We start from the raw sequence: 24,493 nt of genomic DNA, 5'->3' as shown, positions 1-24,493 counted from the left end.
ATTAAACGTGTTCTTGACCAAACATTTGTTGGATTTTTTTTTTTGGTGTGTGTGTGTGTGTGTGTGTGTGTGAGAGAGGACAACACATACTTTACACATGCAGGGAAACTTCCTTGAAAACAAAGTTGAAGTACAAAGGAGTACTTGCTCTTTTTGGGTCACAGTGAAAGGAGAACCAAAACCAATACCAAAAAAAGGTGCTATTTGAGGATGAAAGTTTTATTTTCAAAAGGGGAAGGGGAAAAATGATGAGCGGAGCATTTCACCACAATATACACCATCTCATCTTTAGCTTAAAAAAATCCCGATTTTGATGATCACGAGAAGGCATTGTTGAGATATTTCTTTGTAGTGACACAGTAACACCGGAGACAACATTTTGAAGGGCTCGCTGGCGTCTCGGACAGTTTGGACTCTGGATTTTCCGTCGAGACCGGCGCCGATCTGCTATCCTTCAACTCGATTATCGTGATGAATGAGGAGGAAAAGCACTCGGTAAGACAAAAATACGTTGAATTCATGACTTACTAAAGCAGGTGTTGAAACATAGGTAAATCAAATTGAGTCTTTCTGGAAACTATTTAAATTCCACCTTGAATTAGCTTTATTAAACAGAATTGTCGTGGTATAGCTTTCAGCTGGGGTCATGCCACATGGGGGAGGTTAGGATATCAAAGTAGGGTTTCAAGACAGGTTGACATACACGCATTGCATCATTTTTACCATTGCCTTTGATTGATAAGACAATTTAAAATGTAAAATAGAAAATCTTCATTTCATGACTGACCCTCGCTACCGAACAAATAATGCGATTAACTTCACCTAATAGGACAAACCAAAAGTACCAACAACTTCACCTCTTTCTCCCATTGCCCGTTTTTCCTTGTGTGTTCTGGACAGTTGAGGTCATTTTGACATGTTTTCCGAGTTCTCGGGGGTCACAATCAATTGGCCTGAACCCCAACAGAGAGCGAGCAGTATACCGATCATCCAAATCGAATATATGTCTCTGTCTATTCACCTGCAAGCAAATGAAATCTATGCAAATGCTCACAATGATTTACAAACTACAACACATCAGGCAGTAAACACTTCTGAAGCACAAAACAAAACAACAATAATAACAGTAATATTGTTCTGTGACAAGTGGAACAGATTAAGAATCCAGTTTGATTTAATTATGTGTCATTTTGATGGGGAAAATAATGATTCCACCTTTAATGTGTCCTGTGGACAACTTGAATATGCAATCTAATCTGAATCGTATTTCAGCTCTATTCCCTTGTATACGGTATTATCATCGGATATATTTTCTTGTGCAACTGTTACCATACGATACAAGACTGTAGGAAACATTTGATAACATAATGTTGGTAAATTGACTAAAACATTCCAGAAGTAAAGGGCTGGATGGTTTGTACATATTCATATGTGATGTCAACATTGAGACAGAAACTGTGTCTCCACTTGGTCCTGTTGACATAGCAGTATCCTACTGCAGCTGTAGGATACAATGACAGAACTCACCAGTTTCACAGGGGGCAGCAAGCGGGTGCTGTGTTTAATGTGGTGCTGCTCCAAGATGTCTGAGGCTCACTCTGACTTGTAGCAGCATTCAAACATCCACTCCGTAACATCATTGCGTTAACGCGTATGCAGTGGGCACTACAGAGAAACCTTATTTGATTTGATTCAGACCAACATTTAGTGTAATTACTAACTCGTTGAAATTTCCGCCGGACACTTTTCACAGTTCTGAGGACCCGCCTGCGTGGAGTTTGCATGTTCTCCCCGTGCCTGCGTGGCTTTTCTCCGGGCACTCCGGTTTCCAGCACGCCCGCGACCCTAGTTTGGAGATTAATGGATGGATGAAATATTTTTCCCGAGGAGGAGGGTGCTGGCAGTGCGCCCCTCCAGCAGATGGCGCCCTAGGCGACCGCCTATGTCGCCTATGCCCAGGGCCGGCCCTGGGAGAAAGACGTCATTAGCTGTTTTGTCCGATGACTCTTCGGACGCGTGTGTGCCTGTAGAATATTCTGTACATGTATTTGAAAGGAAACTACTTCAAATATGGACACAGTGGAAAAGAGATTAGATTTGTACAGTAAATCAGAATTTTTGTCATTACACGATTCACAACAAAATTGGGGAATTGTAGTAAAGCCAATTTCCACCTGTGATTGTGGAAAATATGCAAACATTTTATGCATGACGATCTCTCAGTTTACAAAACACAAGATACAGCCTCAGCTACTTCTTCACTTCCTGTGCATAGATGCTTTACTGTGACCACAAAAAAAAACTATTTAAAAAAAATAGAATGTCTTCCTTTCTAGTAATAGTCTTTGTTTTAAGTTATAACGAAAGTAACGATTATTATTTGAAACTAAGTCGATTTCCGTAAAATTATATTTCAGGCTTTAAAACGCCTTCGTGTTGTTTCTCGTCGACCTCTTTTGTTCGAGCAACCCGACCATAGGTAAGGAGACTAGATGACTAGATAGGCCAGCGCGCAGTAGCCGAGCAGCTAATCGGCGTGTTTACGTGGCGGCCATGTTGGGGAGGTAGTTTCCCATCGAAGGCATTCAGCCGTAACTTGCTCATTTCTCAACCAATTTTCATGAGCATTACTGTTTTGTCAACAACCACAACAAAAGCGACTCCCGAATTGCACGGCGTTGTGCGCAACCGTGTGAAGCACAATATACCGTCAAGGCATCTTGGTCTTTTGGTTTCCTTGCCGTCCACACAAGTCGAATGCGCTGACGACTTCGACCCTCCTAGTTTAGCGTCGCCGTCGGCACGGAGCTCCGAAGGGGCGCGTCCTTCCTACCCATACGTAGCTGTGGGCATGACAAGCGCATTATACCCGTTAGCCGGAGCTTTTTGTTGATAAATGACCTGAAACAAAGTATATTCACGTCTAATTTTGTATCCTTCGTCATTTATTGAAAGCGGAACTTTTGCTTGTCTTTGTTTCTTGTCGAGCGCTACAGTCCGACGCATTGAAACGAGCACCCGAAACCATAATAGCACAATCGAATACTTGGCTTTTGGGTTCCTGATGATACAAGTGACTTTTTTATAGTCATTTGTTGTTCAAGATGTTGTTTCGTTGTCTTTGGTGTGTTGGTTTGTTGTCGGTGATCACGGCGGCGGCAGGTGAGAAGGAAAACGTGTTAACAAACTCAAATGAGATGACGGGAAACATTTGCGTTTATTCCCACGTCATCAGCAGAAGAAAATGACGGCATGGTGGCCATCCCCGGGGGGAGGATGACGACGACGACGACGAGGAGCTACGGGAGGGCTGAAGATGAAGAGACCGAGATTCAACTTCTGCCTTTTCTATTGGACAAACAGCCCGTCACTAACTCCGCTTTCAGGTCACTCTCCAAACATTCACATTCACAGTCATATTTTCACATTTACATGAATGAATGAATCAGAATCATCTTTATTTGCCAAGTATGTCCCCCCCCAAAAAAACCCACACAAGGAATTTGTGTCCGGTAGTTGGAGGCCCTCTAGTACGACGACAGAGGGTCAATTGACAGAGAACGCTTTGAGACACACACAAAAAAAAACAGTCACTGAGCAGTAAAGGGTTGCTAGTTATCTGGTAATGCCGGTACTTTTTTTTTTTTTTGGAATGATGAATGATGTTGAATGATGTTTGTAATTCTTCAGAGACTTCGTGAGGGACCAAAAGTACAAAACAGAAGCTGAGACGTTTGGTTGGAGTTTTGTCTTCCAGGATTTTGTGTCTGAAGACATCAAGGGCAAAGTAACGCACACCATTAAGGTAACAACTTAACGACACTTGAAAATGTCTTTCACATTTGTAAAGGAAAAAAAATGGGTTTCTCTCTGCGAATGAACACAATGAAGCGCACAAGCCGGAGGAGGGTGAATGGCAGGATGGATGGATGGAAGTGAGGAGTTTGGTGTTTGGTGTTTGTCCAGCAGATGTCGCTGTCATGCCAGAATTGCAAAAGAAAACGCTCTTTTGTTTTGCCGTTGCAGTCAGCTCCGTGGTGGCTTCCGGTTGAACGAGCCTTCTGGAGGCAGGTCTGCTCTTCCGTCCTCTTTTTTTTTCTTTTCTTTTCTGAGTTAGGTTTTCGTCCCTCCGCTCACGTTGCCCACACACAGCCTGCAGGTGCCGGTTCTGGTATCGCTGCTCGTCTGGACTTTCCGGTGGTCCAGGTGAGCTGGAATGACGCTCAGGCCTTCTGCAGCTGGAAGAGGAAAAAGCTGCCCACAGAGGACCAGTGGGAGTGGGCGGCCAGAGGCGGACTCGCGCGTAACAAGCAAACCCACGCACACGCACACAGAGTGACTGACACATTAGGGGGGTTTCCAGGGCGCCTCGTATTCCGATGAAGCCCAAACGGAATGAAAATGCTCGATGTAAACACCTCGATCGGAATACACGGGCCGAATCCCAATGGAATTTCACAGGAGTGGAATATTCCTTTTGCCAAACCGATCAGAAGTAAGTTTTCGACGTGTCAGTCGTCAGTCAGAATGGCGCCGTGTCTGCGCACGCGCCGTCTCGACGTAAATGCGCGCCGACGTCGTCATTTACGCACATAAATATGGCGGCTTCCAAAGAGAGCTCGTATGCCACGGAGATCTTGTACAGAAGTGCCTGTAACTTGATCTTAAGCGGTAGTTTTCCTGAAAGTATAAAAAGGATCCCAATTACGGCGCTAAATAGACGACAGACCTCCATCTCGATAAATGACGTGACGTCTACGTGTCACGTGTCACACGGCTGTTGCGGCGAAATGCAAACGGCAGCTTGGAATCGGTCGCGTCATGTAAACGGCTGAGCAGAAATCTTCAACGGGATGACGAGAAAGTCTCCGTGTAAGAGCGGTCACTGTGTTGCTGTTGCGTCGACGTATCGCAGAGTTGGAACTTTTGGTCGGGACTCGAACTCACCTGTGCGCTTTCTGATTGCAGGCGCGACGTTTCCCTGGGGGGAGCGCTTCCGGGCCAATAGGAGCAACCTGTGGCAGGTGAGTCGAGACGGTCGCCAACGCCTACGCTAACGAGATGAGACGCGATCCCAAAGTTGACGTGCATTCGACCGTGAGCGACAGGGCCCGTTTCCGGACGGCGACACGGCGGAGGACGGATATCACGGCCTCGCTCCCGTCGACGCCTTCCCGCCGCAGAACGACTTCGGTAAGGAGGGACGCGGACGACGGTGATGACGAAAATGACGACGATGTCGCGTGCGTGCAGGACTGTGGGACATGTTGGGCAACACGTGGGAGTGGACGTCCAGCGTGTTTCCGGCGTCGGGGGGCTCACGTCAGCAAATGTTCACGCTGCGCGGCGCCTCCTGGATCGACACGGCCGACGGCTCGGCCAATCACAGAGCGGAAGTCGCCGCCAGGTGGGCCGGGGGGCGGGGCGACGTGCGATTGCGTTTGAACAGGTGACGGACGGCGCTGCGCAATCAAAGTCGAGTCGCTTGAGTTTGAAGTTGTTTCTGTCTGCGTCGTTATTTGGGCCGACTCCCTTTGGCTCATCAGCGAGCGTTCTCGGGCAACCGAAGCAACCTGTGGCCTGCCGACCTTCTACTAAATCACAATTGACAGCGTTTCCTTGCATCAGCGAAGACACTTAAGCATCTATTTGGCACTTTTGCCGAATAGATGTCACGTCAACCTAAGTCATATCTCTTACTTGATTTTCCTGTTACAATTTCTCTTGCGCATACATTTAGCGCAGCCAAGTCGTTTAGTCCCGCCGAGCGGAGTCCTTATTGACTCGCGGCGTGCATCTCTCGCAGGATGGGCAACACTCCCGACTCTGCTTCGGACAACCTGAGCTTCAGGTGCGCCTCCGACGGCCGCGAGCGGGAACGGCACGCGGACTTGTAAACGACGACGAGACCCAGAAGACGACGAAGAACGACAACGTTGAAACGTTTCAGCGCCGAGCAGAGGATTCAAAAAATGTGACGTGAACGTTGCCGACTCGACCAAGAGGAAGCCGAGGACTCGTGCGTGTCACCGGGAGGACCGGCGGCGGAAAAGCAAAGTCGAAAGCTTCCACCCCCGCACGATGGGAATGGTACGAACCGGCCGCCGGTTTGAAAATTGAAGACGACACTTCCTTCAGTCTTATTTGCATTCGCTGAATGTTTGTCATGACAAGAAATGTTCATTTACATTCCTCAGCTCTTCCCTCCACCAAGGAACTTGCTTGCTTGTATACAACGTCACGTTGACACTTTTTCTATTTCTACAATAAATCGGCCTTCTCTCGAGGTTATTTGTGTTGCCCTCTTGGCCACATTTACACTGTACTCGTGACGTCAGGAATCATAAGAGGACATTCTGTAATTCAAATGGTTTCTAAGAGGCAGACTTCAACAGTTCCAATATAAAAATAATAATCATAATAAATGTGTTTGCAGGATGAGGCGTCAAAAGCAAGTTGAGTCTTTTGTGTATATTGTTACTCTAGGCTGGCTAGCACATCTGCCTCAGAGTTCCGAGGTTGCGGCTTCAAATCCCGGCCCCGCCTGCGCGGAGTTTGCGTGTTCTCCGCGTGCCCGCGTGGCTAAATTGCACGTTGTTTGTTTAAATGTCCCCTGCGATGGGCTGGCGAGCAGTTCAGGGCGTATCAGGGTCTATCTCGCCCGAAGATAGCTGGGATAGGTCCCACATGAAGGTTAAGCGGTACAGAAAATGGATGGATGGCTGCTTACCCTAATAGCAATGAAGCGCCTGCATCATTTTTTTGTTTTTGCAAAACAATGACCAAAAAAAAAAACCAATTCAACAAAAAGCCCAGTTGCCTCAATTCAACTTTTCTAGATGCCAGAGAAACTATGCAGACATAATGATCATAATCATTTTTCTTCATCAGTTAATAATGACTTAGCCAATTATGCTATCGGGCTAACGATATTGTTTACATTTTCATTGTGAACATTTTGAACGGTCTTGTGGAAAAAGTCTGATTCAAATATTTCCAATCAAACTTTTGCTCGTTTTTTTGGTCTATTGCATAATTATATATATATATATATATATATATATTTTTTTTTTTACGGCATCCTTGAGGGCATCGAAAGGTCACAGTCAGTGGCATCGCGAGGCCTATTTTAGTAAATTGGTGTTTTTAAGTATATTTTTGTCAGCCCAAAAAGTATTGGCAAAGTCAATATAAAGTGGCCAGAATGTAAAGTGAAATCATAAAATCATCCTCATCTGTGACGATGAAGATGGCGGTGTGTGTTCTCGAATCCGCTCCACACGTTTCTATGGAGAACGCCCTCGCCCCGGGAAATCCAGTCCAGGTTTTGTTGCTCGGGCTCCCGTGCGGCCTTTCAACGAGCCATCGTACTCGAGCTGGTTTTGACATGCTTGGCAAATAAAGAAGATTCCGATTCTGAGAATGGATTGATTCATGGATGCAACGGTGGCCTAACACCCATAGACACTATTTGATCTTTTTGAAATCCACTGAAAAATACAAATGTGTGTTCAGGTGCTGCGTTCGCGCATATCCTGTGCATCTCTCTAAAACCTGGGGACGCCCCCGATTACAAGGAGTTGTCATGAGGGGGAAAGTACGCGCTTAATTTGTGGGGTATTTGCGCGGGCACGTGACGTCTTCTGAGAAGCGGGACAAATAGAAATCGGTGACGTCACGAATGACTGGAAAAACCCGTTTGGGAACATTCTTCGACTTGTTCGGCTTGGTTTTGTTCTCGCTCTTTCTTTCCTTTCCGTCTGTGCCTGTCCAGCACGATGGACTACACCTCGCGGGATCCGGACGTCTCTGCGGACTTCTCGGACCTCAACTCCCGTTTGCGTCCCCGCCTGAGCTCTAGCGAGCAGTTGTACTGTTCCCTCAGCAGAGTCCAGTCCAGACCCGCTCGGCAGCGATCGACGTCGCGCCGCACCGCCTCACTATCGGAACCGGAGGACGACGGCCCGGACGCTTCGGTCGGCCCCGGCGCCGAGGCCGACTCGCGCGTCCTCGCCGGCATGAGCCTGACGGACGCGCGCGAGGGGGCCGATTCCGATTCCGGTCCGCGATCGACTTCGCAGCAGGGGCGCTCTGAGTCGCCGACCTCGGAGGGGGGCGAGTCCCCCTTCCAGAGAAGCTACATGAGCCTGCCCGACCTCATCAACGGCGGCAGGCCGCTCGGCAGGCGCAGGACCCTCGGACACGTCAATGACACGGTACGGTCAAGTACACGCGTTCATGATTAGATTGTTGTCCTCGTTTGCTGAATCACTGTGATGTCAAATCGCGCGAAGAGGCGGGGCTAAAACAAAAGAGCTTTGGCATTTCTCTCCAAACGGTCCTCATAACAAAAGGAAAAAAGTGAAATGATCACAAGAAAAACTAACGCTCAATATTCTAAATGTTTTTAGAATGTTGTGGTTGTTTTGCAAAACTATCCCGACATTCTACAGACTCGGCCGGAAGGAATGTATTACTGGGTTCAAAGTTGCTCAAGGACCAAGTTGACGCAGGGGCGGGCAACGAAGGCCATTGTTGATTGGACGTCATCCAAAGTCTTCAGTTCTTCCCGAAAATTGGTCGGTGAAAATGTGCTGGAGTTTCTGATCCATTTAGCTCATGAAGTAATAATCGGTTGATTTATTGTAAATATGAAAATGTGTAAAATACCTACCTGTTCATATATTTAACCCTTATCTACAAATGTGTTGATTCTAAATAACAAACAATAATCATCGAATAAGCTATTTTAAATATTTGAGATTCACTTTTTAAAAATGTGTTGTTTTTTTTTTACCTCGTGCAAATGAGCCGGCGCATCTTTCCATTGAAACCAATCGAATGTGAGTGAGCGTTGAGTGGCAAAGTTGGCCCCGCCCCGTACATAAGTAGAAGTTGGAATTGGAACAAATCCTTCATTGCCATACGCTAAATAATATGCATGCGTTAGCCACGACCCGCGTGGGGACGAGCGGCACAGAGAATGGATGGAATCTCCCGCTACGACGTCAGAAGGCCAAACTCCAACTAATATGAAAGTACGCAAATACCGAAGTACGAGCGCCCGCAAGCGAAGACGTGACCGATTGTTATCGTTCCAGCTGAACGAGGTCCGTCGGGAGGTGGAGTTGTCGCGCAGGCGCAGCATCAAGCTCAAGGCGCAAGTGGACAAACTGCAGGAGAGCCGACACGGACCCGGGTGGAGTCGAGACCGAGAGAGGGTAACCCCGACCGCCCGGCCGCACGCACCTGCACGCGCGCGGCAAGATTTGACAGCATGTCCGGCGACGATGCGTTCAGGTGACGGAGGAGATCTTCTCCATCTTGAGGCTGATGCAGCTGATGCCCGAGCACCAGGGGGGGCGCCGCCCGGACCCGCCGCCCCCCGGAGCAAACTGCCTGGACGCCGCCCTCGCCCAGCTGCAGGACATCGCCCGCAAGATGGCCGTCAGCGGCATCGGCAAAAAGGTTGGGCGAGTTGCTTTTAGGACTGGCGAAGGGCACCGTGACAAGGCAACCGTAGAAACCTTAATCGTCGACATTGTCTTTGTTTTTTTAAACACCACGCGGTTGTTCGGCTTCGTTTGCGTTCACGCACAGCGTATTTGTCGAAATGAACAACATACGCCGTATTTAACTTTGGTCCGGGGACGCCAGCCATTAAGAAACCCCAATTTTAGCAAGCTGCTCTTCAAACAATTCTGTCCTGACCTCCTGCTCTTTAGCTTAGCATACACAAGGAGGCCAGCTAGCCCGTTTGGTCACGTGACCCTCGAACTTAACTTGTTCCCGCTTAGCTCACTAATTGTCGATTTCAATTCTAACTCACTTGCTTCTGCCCAAGTGGTTTCCCCGTCGCCATTCGAGTTACTTTTCCGGAATTCCCGTCGACATTGCGGTCGCTGATTCAGGAGGTTCGACGTAAGTCACTTTGACTTTGTGACTTCTGCTTCGTTGAGCTTAGCTGCTCTTGTGTCAGTTTGACTTAGTCAATTCCGAGTTAGCTCACTGCACTTTCTGTTTGCCATTTACATTGGGTAGAAACTCGGCCGGCTAGATCAAACCTCAAGGGAGTCGTTTCTACTTCGTCATTTGAACTTTTTCAAAAGCTTCTCATCGCATTCTGTCCGCTTCTACTTCATGTTTCTTTCCCCTTCTACCTTTACTTGTCACTGCATTTAGTTGCGTGGACTTAAGTATGAATCTTCTAGTTTGCTGTGACGACTTAGTAGCTTCTACTACATCATTGCTGTTCCTTGGATGGGATTTGTGCATAATTGGCTCCCCGTCTGAGACTTTGTTACTTGGAAAAATGCGGATGAAGGCAATCGGTCGTCATCGTAACAAGCGGCGAACGTGAAAACACCAACCAGCGTGGCCTTTTGCGTAACGTGAAAGACCAAAAGTCGGGGTTCCAGAGGAAGACACGAAGCACGTTGAGCCTCCTCCTGGCATCGAGCGATGCGGCTCAACCGGTTCCGGCTGAAGTGAGAGGCCACCAGCCGCACGATGTCTTTTTTTAAAGTGCGTGCGTGCGTGCGTGACATTTAAGCACCTTGAGGGAACTCGACTTGGCGCGAGTAACGCGGAAGTATCGAAAGCAAGCGAGCCTCTAATGGAATGCGCGGCGGTGCGTTCAGGACGCCAAGTCGCCTCCGGGAGCCGGCGGTTCCGAGGACGGCGCCCTGCTGCAACAGGCGCTGAGGGATCGAGACGACGCCATCGAGAAGTTAGTGGCGCGATCGGCGGGCAGAAGGGCGAGCGGTCTGTCCTTTTCTTCCTCTCACAGCTTGCGTGTGCGGCGGCAGGAAGAAGGCGATGGAGACGGAGCTCCTGCGCAGCAAGTCGGAGATGATGCTGCTCAACAACCAGCTGCTGGAGGCGGCGCAGAAACGCTTGGAGCTCTCTCTGGAGCTGGAGGCCTGGAAGGTGAGACGGGGCGCCGCGCCGCGCCGTGCCGTTCGGGGAACCTTCGAGCTAACCGTTACGCGTCCACCTCGGCGTGTGCTGAAACCAGAAAGACGCCCAAACCCAGAATCGTTTGGCTATTAAAAGGCACGCCCGGCGGCGCCTTATTAAAGCTTACAAGGCGTGACGCCGTCCTGCCCGTTGACGTCAAACATAATAGCGCTCGCCTCAGCTCGGAATCCTCCGCAAACGTGGGCGCCGCATTGTGGGAAAGTGGCTAAGACAACAACATTTGTCACACTAGTATGTCGAGAAAGCGGCGGAGGACGGAAGACACAGGCGCTCACATGGGGAAGCCCTCTCCAGTCACTCATAGTATCGGTTGCTAAATGCAAGTATAGCGCTGGAAAAATCCAAAAGCAGTCATCACAGTCACCTCAATGTCAACATTAGGGCTCATTTTTCAGAAAATAATACGTTACACAACCTGGTTATGATAAGCACAATATGCTGAACTTTTTGTGAGTCGTCCATCTTGGAGCATACATTTCAAATCATCAGATTGAAAGCCATGCTCCAATATTTCTGTTTTTTCAACGTACAACACAAGGTGAAGCATAAGCACCCAAAACGGGCCAGGTCACGAGAGGCGGCGTTCGTGCGCACCGGGGAATAGAAAAATCAGTTTCCCTTTTTAACGGAACGCCGGATGACCCGTTAGCTCATCTGGCTCACGGCAGCGAGGCCGTGGGTTCAAGGTTCGAATCCGGCCTCGCCTGTGTGGAGTTTGCATGCTCTCACCGCGCTTGCGTTTCCTCTCACATCCCCGAAACATGCATTGTCCGTAGGTGTGAATGTTTGTGTCCTGTGATTGGCTGGCGGCCAGTTCGGGGTGAGGCGCCCGCGACCCGAGTGAGGATAAACTGTTCACAAAATGGATGGATGGATAATGGAAGTATCCTTCTTCTTCAATAAGCATGAGCACAACTTGGACTTTGGTTTGTGCTCCATGAACGCGTGCGTCCGAAGCATTTTCCTCGTTCGCCCCTCAATGGCTCAAAATGAGAAACGAGAAACGAGAAACGACATGCTTTTTGGTGTTGAGTTGGGATGAGAGGCTTTGTTTTTGCACTATTTCAGTTGCGGCTTTCTAAAGTTTAGTCAGTCGACTCGCTATCGGGTTAGATCTGACACATTCAACACGGCGGATGCACTTACACAAGGCGGGGTCTATTTAGATGCGATCTGTGCAGTCCACATGGCGTCCTGACTGCGGCGTGGCCGGTTTTTGTCGTCGTTCAGGAGGACATGCAGCTTCTGCTCCAGCAGCAGCTGCTGCTGCAGCAGCAGGTGGAGCAGGGCCAGAAGAAAACGTCCCGCATGGGCATCTTGAGGAGGAACAAGGCGCCTGCACAGCGCCCCGCCAACTTCCCGGTGGCGCCCGGCCCCGCCTCACCCACCTCGCCCACGCACAGTCCCACCCAGATCTTCTTCGGCCGTCCTCAGATATCGCCCGCCCAGGCGGCGCCCACCTGGAGGGACAAGTGGAAGAGGGGCAACGGGGGGCGGCCCTCGCCGCAGGAGGCGCCCCTGCGCGGGGACGACGGCGGCTTCCGGGTGGTCTCGCTCGACTGACGTCCGACCTTCGCGCCCCGCACGCCAGCACACAAAGAGTTGACCACTACGTTTACCGACAAATGTATACAATTTGATTTTATTACAGGGGGATAATAAGCAACACGAACAATTTCCCGTTTACAACAACATGAGGATGACAAAGTTACCTTCTCTCTCTCTCTCGAATCTGTGTTTGCTTTGGTTATGACTTTATAAATAATGCCAGCCGCCACATTCACTCACCCCTCATCTTTACCACATTATTATATGATGATGATGATTATACAATATATTATGTTCACATTGAGAATAGATGTGTACAGACACATCAATCCATTTGAACTGAGGGACACAAGCATGCACGAAACTCTCCCATATTGTGGCCGAACTGAAAGCCTGTCCCTTTAAATATAGTCGGACGAACTTGTTTCCAAGAGAAGCCGCGGGCATGTCTGCCCCCTTGTGGCCGCTCTTTAAACTGACGTGCAAGCCAGCTGCCAATCAAATTGGCACAGAAGCGCTGATTACAACGCGCACTCCACGTCGTATAAAGTTGCGGTTGCAAGTAATAATTTGCTGTGATCATCAGCTCATAAATACGTCACGACACGTCACAGGAATCAAGACCTTTGAGAGTCGGGGAAGAACACAATGACTCAGTGACACGCGCATCGTCACGGTGGCGAGTGACGACGACAACGATGTGCGCGTTTGGATGGGAACGCCAGAGGACTGTAAGCGGAAGACGCAGCAGCTGCTGCGGCTTTGGTCCATCAAACATCTGAGTGACACCACAGTCCTTAACATATTGTAGTATTTCATATCGGACACCACGACCCTCGAGTACCTGCTGTTAAAATGCTTGTGTATGCAGCGATGTTATAGTTTGAGATATTTCTATAAAAGTGGCTGTGTTCTCCACCATTATCACATACCATCGTTCGCACCCTTCGCTACATTGCAGATGTTACTGTTTTTGAAATATTTTCTACCAAGTCCCAAATTCAGTGTAGTGCTTAACACATTGTGCCGCAACATTGCGGGCAGCACTGAGCTCTACGCAGCCCAATTAACAGCAGGAAGAGCGTAATGCAGTAGCGCGTTTCGGGTTGGAATATTCGTTCTTCTCACGTCGCAGGGGGAATATAGGCCTGCGAGTGCGTGTTGCTGCTCTACTGTATGTGGGTTAGGGTTGGAGGATTAGCATGATAGCTATGCTCATTTTCGAATATCTTGGCAAACATCTGCTTTTACAATGATCAACGTTTTTACTGACAGAAACAACTGCATCATAATCCATGTTTGTGCGTTAGCTGCCCCGTCAATTTGAATAAAGTGATGGAAAGTAATAATTTGTTTAAAAATCGGATTAATCAAAACAATAATCAACAGCAGCAGCCCGAGTTTGAACAGATTTGTGTTTAAATATACAATGTTTAGCTGTTTTTTTGTTTTCCGGTAAACCTAGAGCACCGAACGGCTCAAAGGAAGCACACTCGCGCTCCTATTCGGAGACCGGCGCACGCCAGAGAGTTTTCGTGTTTTCCTTTCCTCAAAGTGATGTTATACAATACGAGTCTCCCATTTCTTGTCGGCGAAAAAGGGACAACAGGTGCAAAGGAATACCTTTGCGGGTGCATCTGGCCCAGATCCCTCACAATAAACGGGGCTTCGATGTATGCGCGAGTGTAACAGTAATACGAGCGTGTTAGCATCCAGTACCGTACCGTATTGGAGACGATTTCCGTGATACAAGCAGCAAGACGTTGACTTCTGTCGTCGGTCGTTCTCGCAGAGTCCTCACCTCATGGCGGGCGGGCGGAGGAAGTGAGGTTAGGACTGTAGGAAGGAGATGATGGAGCTGATGAAGTCCAGAGGTTTGTCAGCGTGGATCCAGTGGCTGGCGTCAGGAATGTACTGGATGTCGGCGCATGGGAACAGCCTCTCGATTTCCGGGTAATCTTCAGAGCTGCGTGGGGAAACGCTACATCTTAGGGCTGAACAACATTTGGTTTGAGCATCGTCATTACGATGTCCGTGTGTGCAATAGTCACAATGCAGGGTTTGCTGCAATGTTGGTGTGCTGTCATATGCAGTCAATCAACTGTAATATTCAAAGTAACCAGCAGAGGGACCGGTTTGGACTTGCTAATAACATTAGCATCTGGCATGTTACAGTAAATTATAACGCTTCAATCAGCGCACAGAGCAGTGTTGCGTACTTAGCTACTTGTATGATCACTATGAAAGAGGACACCTGCTGCATTTCCTATTTTGCTCTTCAGAATCAAACTACTGTAGGCACGCACGCCGCAGCTGCGTGAGTGCGCGATTTCGCAATATAAGGATAGCAAAGCAAGTTTATTTACATAGCGCATTTAATACACAAGGTAACTCAATGTGCTTTACAAGCATTTAAAAACAAAGAAAACAATAAAAGTACAATTAAAACAGCGTACAATGCAAGAAATATCATTTAAAAGTGGAAATGCTCTAAAAAGCATGAGAAGAAAAGAACATTTTAACCTGGACTTAAAAACATTCCCACCTGGGGCACACATCACTTCTGTTGGCAACTTATTCCATTTGTGTGCACCATTTTATCATTTTGCTGATATTTAACCTGATGGATTGAGAGATACATTTTGTTAATACAGTTAGCCAGAGTTACGAGGAATGCAAAGTGGCCAATGTCCTTTCACCATCGCTCCTGTCATACTGTGTTGCGCGTTTTTGTTTACACATGAAGGAAAAAAGTTCTGTTTTTGTTTTAAATCCTCCTTGAAAAAAACACCCAGGGATGTCCCTGAAAAAGACTTTGCTTGGATGGCAGCATATGTTGCTCCAAAACCTGTATGTACCTTCCAGCATGAATGGTGCCGTCACAGAAGTGCAAGTTACCCACACCATGGGCATGAACACACCCCCATACCATCACAGATGTTGGCTTCTTTTCAGCTTTGCGCTGATAACAATCCAGATGGTCCTTTTCCTCTTTGGCCTGGAGGACACCACGTCCATGATATGAAATGTGGACTGGTCAGACCGCAGCACACTTTTCCACTTTGCATCAGTCCACCTGAGATGAGCTCGGGGCCAGAGAAGCCGGCCGGGGGCGTTATTTCAATATCGCGTTTTGAATGCAGACCCGGCAGAGGGATAAAGAACACGTGGCATTCAATGTTGGTTTTTGGCCTTGCCGCTTACGTGCAGAGATTTCTCCAGGTTCTCTGAATCTTTTGATATTATGCAATGTAGATGATAAAATCCCTAAATTCCTTGCAATTGTACCGTGAGAAACGTTCTTAAACTGTTGGACCATTTGCGCACGTAGTTTTTGACAAAGCGGTGAATCTCGCCCCATCCTGAACAACGGAACCATTCGGGGATTCTCCTGTTCTACCCAATCATGACACTCGGCTGTTTTCAATTAATTTGGTCACCTGTTGAATTCCAAACAGGTGTTTTTCCCCACTCTTTTGTTGTCATTTTCCAAGCTTTTTTGGAACATGTTGCAGGCATCAAATTCAAAATGATAGCTAGAGCGGCAGACAGACGTCATACCTGATGTACGCTGAACTGGCTCCGCCCAGGAAGAGCGCGGGGCCCTGATATGCAGAGTCAAAGCTCGGGAAGCTCATGATGTCATCAAGATGAGCCGAGATGGCGTCCAGGTTAACCCTCCAGGCGTAACGACCGTTGTGCTCCACCAGGTTTGTGAGTAGGAACTGACGCACCGAGTGCTCCTAAAACAGGAAAACGTTCAAACGCAGTCTTGGCAATAGCCACTCACGAGGTAGACGGGCGTCATAGTTCTACAAAATGTCCACTAAAAAGCCCTTTGTACTGATTAGGGAGTCGGGGGAAAAAGTGAACGAATGCCAACGCAGTCGCTCATTGCCTCTTTCCCAATCCCTAGATACGCGTTTTGATATCGTGGACGATCTAGTTGAGTGATTGAGTGAACACCGCCTCGGACTTGACGTCACTGGCGGCGCTCTGACCTTCACTTGGCGTCGCAGCTGGTCTTCGGCCATACGTCTGGCGGTGGAACGCGGCAGGTCGCCGGGGATCTGCACGTCCTGCATGGCACGGATGTAAGCGTGGAAGTTGGTTCTGGTGTTGCTCTGAGCCGGACTGATGTCGACCACCACCAGCCGCTCCACCAGCGCCGGCTGACCAAGCGGAGACAAAGCACCTTTCAGCATTTAGTCCACACCCTTCGTATCCAGCTGAAGGTCCGTGTAGTAGTACACTCTTTGGCCTCACTATCAAATTCAGCACACTAGTAAAACCACGAGGGTACAGTAGAATGACATCATGTTACCAAGAACATTTTCCAACTACCAATGCCACTTTTGGCCAATTAGAACGCAATTGAACTTTACTAGTAAACTGGATGACTCTGAAGCCGGACTGAAATGCCGTGGAATTTCATGTGGAATTTGGGGGATGAGGGAACATTCGGACTATGCAACATTTTGAAACACTGAAGGAGTTGGGAATCATGTAGAATAGGTCTTACTGTGGGACATTTCATGTTGAAAAAGGTGGAAATTCACAGTGAAAAACATGCAAATTAAGGCATTGTGGGAATTTTTGGAATGTTGAAACATTTTGTGGTTGGAATGATTTGAATCATTCAAAAAAAGGTTGAAGGAAAAATGGGGAATACTATAGTATATGTCTCAATATGGCAATTTTAAATTTGTCCTCGTATCTGGGATGTAATATCGTCTCTATGGTGCCTCAGTAAACGTGAAATATCAATTCAAATGGTCCACGCATGCACGCCTAAGCTCCAGAGGTCTTTCTGCCGAGAGGCCTGAAATCAGCTCACTGGAATTCCTCGAGGTTATCGACGTCACTGGCGAAGCGCTCCGCCTGCCTCGCCGCTCCCGACACCACAAACACGAGACGGAGGCAACTCATCCGAGGAAAGGGGGCGGGGGCGGGGGCGGTCTTAGCCAAATAAGGAAAAAGGGAATACAAAAGTGGGTCAAACAGAAGTAGCTGTCAGAGTGGCCTTTTCTGGACACACGTATGACAAAACCAAGGTATTTGTTCAAATGAAATTGACACTTTTCTACTAAGTCCATGTTAGAGAGTCACTATATGGAGGGGAAATACGGGACCTTGAGGGTAGAAAATTGGGAACTTTGACATGAAACATTTGGAATTTGGGGAATGTGGGAATTCTTGGAATGTTAAAATGATTTGAATAAGCTTCACGTTATGAATTTTGAATGGGAAAGATGTGGCCCTTTTTTGCTTCATGTCTAATTGGGAATGAAAGGAGATTTTTTTTGAAATTCAGGCCGGAGAAAAATACTACCCTGGATGGTGTGAATTTTTGGAAAGGGTTTTAGTTGGAATGGTTTGAATCAGTTGAGATATTGCGGCATTAACACAAGACCTGTGCTGCACTAGTAGTACACGTATGCGCGTTGCGACCTGCGTGAGGGCGGCGGTCATGGCCGTCTTGCCGCCCATGCTGTGTCCGATCAGGACGCACTTGTCGATGCGCAGCTGAGCGAGAAGGTGCGACAGGTCACTGCTCATGGCCTCGTACGTCAGCTGGGGGTTGTGGGGGCTGTTGCCGTGGTTACGAGCATCAATGGTCAGCACCTGACTGGACAAAAGGATGGTGAGGACACTTGGCGCAAGTACCAAAACACCACCCTGGATAAAGAAAATGTTATTTTAAATACATGGTGTCTTTCTGGATCTAGAGAAAGCCTATGACAGAGTACCCAGAGAGGAACTGTGGTACTGCATGCGGAAGTCTGGAGTGGCAGAGAAGTATGTTCGAATAGTACAGGACATGTACGAGGGCAACAGAACAGCGGTGAGGTGTGCTGAAGGTGTGACGGACGAATTGAAGGTGGAGGTGGGACTGCATCAGGGATCCGCCCTGAGCCCCTTCCTGTTTGCAGTGGTGATGGATAGGCTGACAGATGAGGTTAGACTGGAATCCCCGTGGACCATGATGTTTGCAGATGACATTGTGATCTGCAGTGAAAGCATGGAGCAGGTGGAGGAACACTTAGAAAGATGGAGGCATGCACTGGAAAGCAGAGGAATGAAGATTAGCCGAAGTAAAACTGAATATACGTGCATGAATGAGAGGGGTGGTGGGGGAAGAGTGAGGCTACAGGGAGAAGAGATAGCAAGGGTGGAGGACTTGAAATACTTGGGGTCAACCGTCCAGAGCAATGGGGAGTGTGGTCAGGAAGTGAAGAAACGGGTCCAAGCAGGTTGGAACGAGTGGAGGAAGGTGTCGGGTGTGTTATGTGACACAAGAGTCTCTGCTTGGATGGTTAGGGCAAAGTTTAGAAAACAGTGGTGAGATCGGCCGTGATGGACGGAGTAGAGACAGTGGCACTGAAGAGACGACAGGAAGCAGAGCAAAGGAAGACGTTGAGGTTCGCTCTCGGAGTGACCGGGTTGGATCAAATGAGTAATGAGCTCATCAGAGGGACGGCCGAGGTTCGATGTTTTGGAGACAAAGTTAAGAGAGAGCAGTCTTCGATGGTTTGGTCGCGTCCAGAAGAGAGAGAGTGAGTATATTGGTCGAAGGATGATGAGGATGGAGCGGCCAGGCGAGAGAGCGAGAGGAAGACCCAAGAGAAGGTTGATGGATGTCGTGAGGGAAGAAGACATGATGGCCGTTGGTGTTGGAGAGGAGGATGCAGGAGATAGGCTGACGTGGAAAAGGAGGACGCGCTGTGGCGACCCCTAAAGGGACAAGCCCAAAGGAAAAGAAGATAATCCAGCAGGAAATTCAAATAGTCAGCTGTTTGATTCCACAGAAACAACATTAGAAAAAAGGCACAGGTAAGGGGGGGGGGGGGGGAAGAAAAAAAAAAAGTTATGCACAGAATGCATTTTATTTGATGCATTTTGGCTTTTAGATGTGTTTGACGTTTTTTCGAAAGATGATCCTCCATCATTTATGCATATGCACGGTCTGAGGAGCTTCTCAATTTGTTCGCAGAGTACAAACAAAAACAAGGACGAACATATTGATAAATCAGAGATTTGTGCGCCAAACATTTGTATGCACGATTTAAGCACAAATCTGTGCATACGCGCAGTTCGTGAACGAGGCCCACTGTGCACTCAAAGCATCCTACATCTACATCTCTACACGAACGATTTCATCTCAACGCAACCGGCTGTCAAACTCCTTAAGTTCGCAGACGACACCACAGTCATCGGCCTCATCAAAGGCAGTGACGAGTCTGCGTTTGGACAGGAAGCGGAGCGCTGCGGCTGACAACCTGGAGCATGGAATTCAGGAAACATCCTTCGCCCCAACTCCCCCTCCTCAGGCTGTCCAACTGCCCTGCGTCAACCGTCGAGACCTTCAAGTTCCTGGGAATTACAGTCTCTCGGGACTTGAAGTGGGACACCAACATCAACTCCATCCTCAAAAAGGCCCAGCAGAGGATGTACTTCCTGCGGCCTCTGAGGAAGCACGACCTGCCCCGGGAGCTGTTGAGGCGGTTCTACACCGCGGTCATCGATGTTCATCCATCACAGTGCGGTGTGGTGTGGCGCTGCCACAAAACAGGACAAACTCCGACTGCAACCGACAATTAGGACTGGCGGAAAAATCGTCGGTACCCACCTAAGCGCCCTCGAGGACTTGCACGCTGCCAGAACTAAGACAAAAGCATGCAAAATCCCCCACATCGTGGTCACCACCTCTTCCAGCTCCTTCCCTCAGGTAGGCGGTATCCAACAATGCAAACTAAAGCTAGCAGACATTCCAACAGCTTCTTCCCTCTTGCCATTAAATTTCGAGAGGCTATGTGACTCTCCGTAGTGTGTTTTTATGTCTCAAAGTATTTACTGTCAAAATGGCTGTCTATTGTCATACTAGAGCGGCTCCAACTACTGGAGACAAAATCCTTGTGTGTTTTTGACATACTTGGCAAAAAAGAGGATTCTGATTGTCATCCGCGTACGTGTCCACGCACGTCTCCACATTTACCTTTCGACCGGTCCGCTGCACCAGCGACTTGGCGATGGAGTGAAAGTTTGATTTGCTTCCAAACAATCCGTGCAGGAACACCAGCGGCGTGCTGCTTTCTCCCTTCCCGTCAAACACGTCGTACGTCAGGTTGACCAAGCTGGAAGAACACAACACAACACAGCACAGCAGTGCAGACGTGAACGGATCTGTTGTATTATTCATATCCGTATGTGCCATCACTGCACACGTGACCATGCTAATGGAGTCAACTATGACGCTTCTCTGAGGTAAACGCTTCAATCCGGTGATTCTCAACCGAGAGAGATCATCAGGCTTGCTGCTGGAAAATGCTCACTGGTCGGAAAATTGGTTGTTATTTCATCCAAATAATGTCATCTCAATATGCCAGCGATGAAGAGTGACAGGCAGAACAATTAAATGCGCTTCCGCAAAATGTTAGAAAATCTAATGAGCCACTGCATCCACCTGTTACCATTCATTCAAATCAATAATAGAAAAGTGTTCAATTAAACGGGCCCACAGATTTAGCAAGTAAGGTGAGATCATCATTAGTTCAGTATGTATACAGTATCTTGTAGGACTTTAGTTTGGCCATAGGTATGTATTTCTCTGGTATTCGAAATGATGTGCCCAGGCTGACTAAAGGTTGGAAAACACTTCTTTAATTAACAACACGGTAATTACATACAGTAGGTATTCCTGAAAATTAACGTTGACTACATAGACTACGTCAATGTCAACAACGTGAGTAAAGTAGGCTAAATAAATAGCCAAAACTCACACACTACATCAAATATTTAATGGGTACGATTTTCAACATTATTTAAGGTGCAATGTGATGTTTAAAAGAGGATTCCATAACATATAGCAAATAAATGGATGACGTCGACGTCTTTGCAACATAATAGTAGCCTGGCTAGCTAACTAGCATGCTAACAAGACAACTGTATGTCATTGAGTCAAGGGTTAAACATTTTGGGGAGATGTGCCCAATAAATCCACAGCGATTTGCGACATCTTGTTTGACCAAGAGCAACCATGACTCGTTGTCGCCACACAACTCACAAGGATGTTTGCTTAGTACGGCTAGGTGGCGAGCTATGCGGCTATCTATCTCGGCGGTAGCACCCGCAGCCGGGCGGTACCTGGTGCCGGACGAGCTGGCCGCGCTCGCGTCCCTTCGTCCGGTCGGCGCGCGACACGACGTCCGGCGTCCGCCCGGAGGAAGAACAAGGAGCGTCCTGTGAACCAGGCGACACAGAGCGGTCATGGCGGCGGCGCAACCCGAAGAAGACGACTTCCACACGGCGTCAACTCGGTAACATACGGGCTCCCGCCGGTCGATGGCACCGCAAGCTACAAGACACGCGGCTAATTGGCAATCACGCGAGAGGGGAGAGAATGACGCGAGAAAGGCAGTCAGCAGCCAACACACGAGAGGGGGCGTGGACAAACGGAAGCGTGACCGTGCGTGATGACGTCACACATATTGTTGGAATGTGCGTCAAGTACGTTCAGTAGAGAACTGTCATATATGCAGTATATATATGCACAACATGCAGAATATCAATATTTTATATTTTACAGTTACTACAATAGAAAAATCACAAATCGAACAAATACAAATGTAATCATCAAAATAGAATTTAAAAAATCAACACATAAACTGTACGTTTCACACTCCTACTTTATTTTTAATCATCCTAGTTAATCCGTTTATATTCATGACAATGTTTTTTCTATGGACGTTTAAATGTGTCATACATTGCTCGTACTGCGGCTACTTTTTATCAACCTCTAGGTGGCGCCAGAGTGTTAGACTACGCTCATATGGCACATTATTCAGAAAGATGCTAAAGCTATATGACGTTTCACCTGTCTCGCTGATTGCATGGTAGACACTCTGTTTTCCTATTTCCCAGTCACAGTGTGATGAGAGGCGCTGCTCTTGTTTTCCTGCTTCACAGGCTGCAAACGTTGGTTGCTATGGGAGAGCGTTCTGCTGGGATGGAGCACGTTGTCACCATGGCGACGGCCTAAGGCGCAGGCCCAGGGGAGGTCAGGGTACACATGGTAAACACGTCATACATCTGTAGGCTGAAAGTGCGGACATTGAAGGACTTGAATTTGTTTTGTGACTCTGTGAGTGTGTACCCTTTAAAAAGATGCCACAGCAAACTCTTCCCGCTTCACTGGTAACTTCATTTAATAGTGAAAGTCAACACATTTGGAAGAATTTATCATCAACTTACTTCCAGTATGAAATACAAAATTTGACATTTAAATAAATCCAAATGTCAAACTCTGATATTGAGTTTGACTAGAAGTTGATTTTGCAAAGTGTGACGTGTCAAAAACAACACAACCAAGAGTAGATCGACACTTCGTTCACAACAAGAAGGCGATAATAATAACAAATATGAAGGATGATGAGACAAGACCATTTGAACACATGTACTCATCATACATCACGACGCAACACGCACACACACACACACATTTGTGCAACAATACACACTTTCAAGCAAACCCAACATCACAACATTCCAACATACCCAAAATGACAGAAGGCCAACATATTGTTCCTGTGCTTGTACTCCAGAGTCGTTTTTGTGTTGAAGACAAGCTGCCTGGCAGAGGTAATAAGAATGAGAATAATAATGCAAAGTGTCGTGCTTTGCACAAGTGGCGGGGGGAAGTTAGGGTTAAAAAACGTGTGATAACCTCCATGCTTTTTCTCTATCTGTTGTTGGACTTTGCAGCAGGGTTATCATCTCCTTCACCAACCGTCTTCGCCCGCCACAAATACCTTCACTCAACATTCTGAATACTTAGTCATGATCATAATTACGATGACCAAGTACTAGAGAGAGAATAGACTTATCCAAAACGCAGAATAGTGCTGATGACTCAGCAGTTGCCAGAAAAAAACAAACATTAACAGGAAGTGAGAGGTGCATGATGGGAAATCCCCCAGCTGCCAAGGCCTGATCCGAGATGACCAAGAAAGCTTCAAGGAGAGCTCCGGTCTGACTCATCTCCTTAAAACCATTAGTCACGTTTCGTAAAAAAAAACAGAAATACAGCGAAACCAGATTTTCCCAAAATAAGACTTCAAAATCAAATTGAATGAAGGTCATCAAAATGAACAATTGCTAATTGTTGGTTCTCTAGTTAGCGCGACGCCAATCTATAAAGATTGAAAAGCAACTCCCTATTTTGAAGTACTATAATTCTTACGATTATGAACATGAGAAGCAAGTGTATTGCATGGAGTTTTATTTCAAATTTGATACGGGCGGGCGCCGGTTTCTCGAGCCGCCTGGGAACCGCATGAACTCATTTCACAAGGAACTCTCGTGTGGGATGGAAGCCAAAACTCCAAGTTCTTCCAAAGTCGTCGGCTTGGTAGAATAGACTTGCTCCTAGAGTATTTTAAGTATTTTAAAATAGGGAGTTACTTTTCAATCACCCTGTACATCCTGTTTGGCGGCACAGTGACCGACCGGTGAGCGCGTCCGCCTCACAGTTCTGAGGACCCGGGTTCGATCCCCGGCCCCGCCTGTGCGGAGTTTGCATGTTCTCCCCGTGCCTGCGTGGCTTTTCTCCGCTTTCTTCCCGCATCGCCAAAACATGCATTCGAGGTTAATTGAAGAATCGAAATTGTGAATGTGAGCACGACTGGTTGTTTGTCTGTATGTGCCCTGCGATTAACTGCCCACCAGTTCGCGGTGGACCCCGCCTCTCGCCCGAAGACAGCCCGCGACCCGCGTGAGGAGAAGCGGTACAGAAGATGAATGAATGAATGAATGAATATATCCTTTTTATGAATAAACGTGGACCTGTGATCCTATTTTGTGTCATAGAAATACAGATAACAGGAGAGCTGTATGAAATGTATTGTGTTTTTCCATCAACAGGTCAATTGTTGTTTGTTGTTGTTTTGAAGCTGTTGTTTATCTTTTA

The 24,493-nt window shown here is 47.6% G+C and overlaps 3 protein-coding genes and 1 long non-coding RNA gene across 14 annotated transcripts; 2 read left to right on the top strand and 2 right to left on the bottom strand.

Annotated features, from left to right (window-relative positions):
• Positions 1 to 200: 200 nt before the first annotated feature.
• Positions 201 to 2,846, bottom strand: LOC133467347 (uncharacterized). The gene is made up of 2 exons (XR_009785198.1): positions 2,709 to 2,846; positions 201 to 1,967 (listed from the first exon to the last, which is right to left on the bottom strand). It is a non-coding gene; the product is annotated as an uncharacterized LOC133467347 (long non-coding RNA).
• Positions 2,847 to 2,956: 110 nt separating this feature from the next.
• sumf2 (sulfatase modifying factor 2) lies at positions 2,957 to 6,286 on the top strand. 7 transcript variants are annotated; one of them, XM_061752100.1, is made up of 9 exons: positions 2,957 to 3,162; positions 3,236 to 3,386; positions 3,691 to 3,805; positions 4,027 to 4,071; positions 4,153 to 4,303; positions 4,969 to 5,024; positions 5,109 to 5,193; positions 5,254 to 5,407; positions 5,807 to 6,286. In XM_061752100.1, the coding sequence occupies exons 1-9, from the start codon at positions 3,105 to 3,107 to the stop codon at positions 5,895 to 5,897; spliced, it is 906 nt and encodes a 301-aa protein (XP_061608084.1). In that variant the 5' UTR covers positions 2,957 to 3,104; the 3' UTR covers positions 5,898 to 6,286. The 7 variants fall into 7 exon arrangements, with proteins under 7 accessions (XP_061608084.1, XP_061608088.1, XP_061608086.1 ...); XM_061752104.1 differs by having other exon boundaries at positions 4,153 to 4,206; positions 5,109 to 5,407; XM_061752102.1 differs by having other exon boundaries at positions 4,027 to 4,206.
• Positions 6,287 to 7,739: 1,453 nt separating this feature from the next.
• bicdl2l (bicaudal-D-related protein 2-like) lies at positions 7,740 to 12,763 on the top strand. Of its 4 annotated transcripts, XM_061752096.1 has the most exons (6): positions 7,741 to 8,216; positions 9,102 to 9,221; positions 9,301 to 9,468; positions 10,641 to 10,729; positions 10,809 to 10,929; positions 12,211 to 12,763. In XM_061752096.1, exons 1-6 carry the CDS (start codon positions 7,779 to 7,781, stop codon positions 12,541 to 12,543), a joined length of 1,269 nt encoding a protein of 422 aa, XP_061608080.1. In that variant the 5' UTR covers positions 7,741 to 7,778; the 3' UTR covers positions 12,544 to 12,763. The 4 variants fall into 4 exon arrangements, with proteins under 4 accessions (XP_061608081.1, XP_061608079.1, XP_061608080.1 ...); XM_061752097.1 differs by lacking the exon at positions 10,641 to 10,729 and having other exon boundaries at positions 7,740 to 8,216; XM_061752095.1 differs by having other exon boundaries at positions 7,740 to 8,216; positions 10,641 to 10,929.
• Positions 12,595 to 21,806, bottom strand: abhd11 (abhydrolase domain containing 11). Of its 2 annotated transcripts, XM_061752107.1 has the most exons (6): positions 21,673 to 21,806; positions 20,525 to 20,663; positions 17,980 to 18,153; positions 16,530 to 16,700; positions 16,090 to 16,271; positions 12,595 to 14,494 (listed from the first exon to the last, which is right to left on the bottom strand). In XM_061752107.1, the coding sequence occupies exons 1-6, from the start codon at positions 21,795 to 21,797 to the stop codon at positions 14,359 to 14,361; spliced, it is 927 nt and encodes a 308-aa protein (XP_061608091.1). In that variant the 5' UTR covers positions 21,798 to 21,806; the 3' UTR covers positions 12,595 to 14,358. The 2 variants fall into 2 exon arrangements, with proteins under 2 accessions (XP_061608091.1, XP_061608092.1); XM_061752108.1 differs by lacking the exon at positions 17,980 to 18,153.
• Between the last annotated feature and the right edge of the window lie 2,687 nt (positions 21,807 to 24,493).

This window comes from Phyllopteryx taeniolatus, chromosome 17 (assembly GCF_024500385.1).
Source record: "Phyllopteryx taeniolatus isolate TA_2022b chromosome 17, UOR_Ptae_1.2, whole genome shotgun sequence".
Taxonomy (NCBI): Eukaryota; Metazoa; Chordata; class Actinopteri; order Syngnathiformes; family Syngnathidae; genus Phyllopteryx; species Phyllopteryx taeniolatus.
This window is presented reverse-complemented; position numbering and strand designations above follow the sequence as displayed.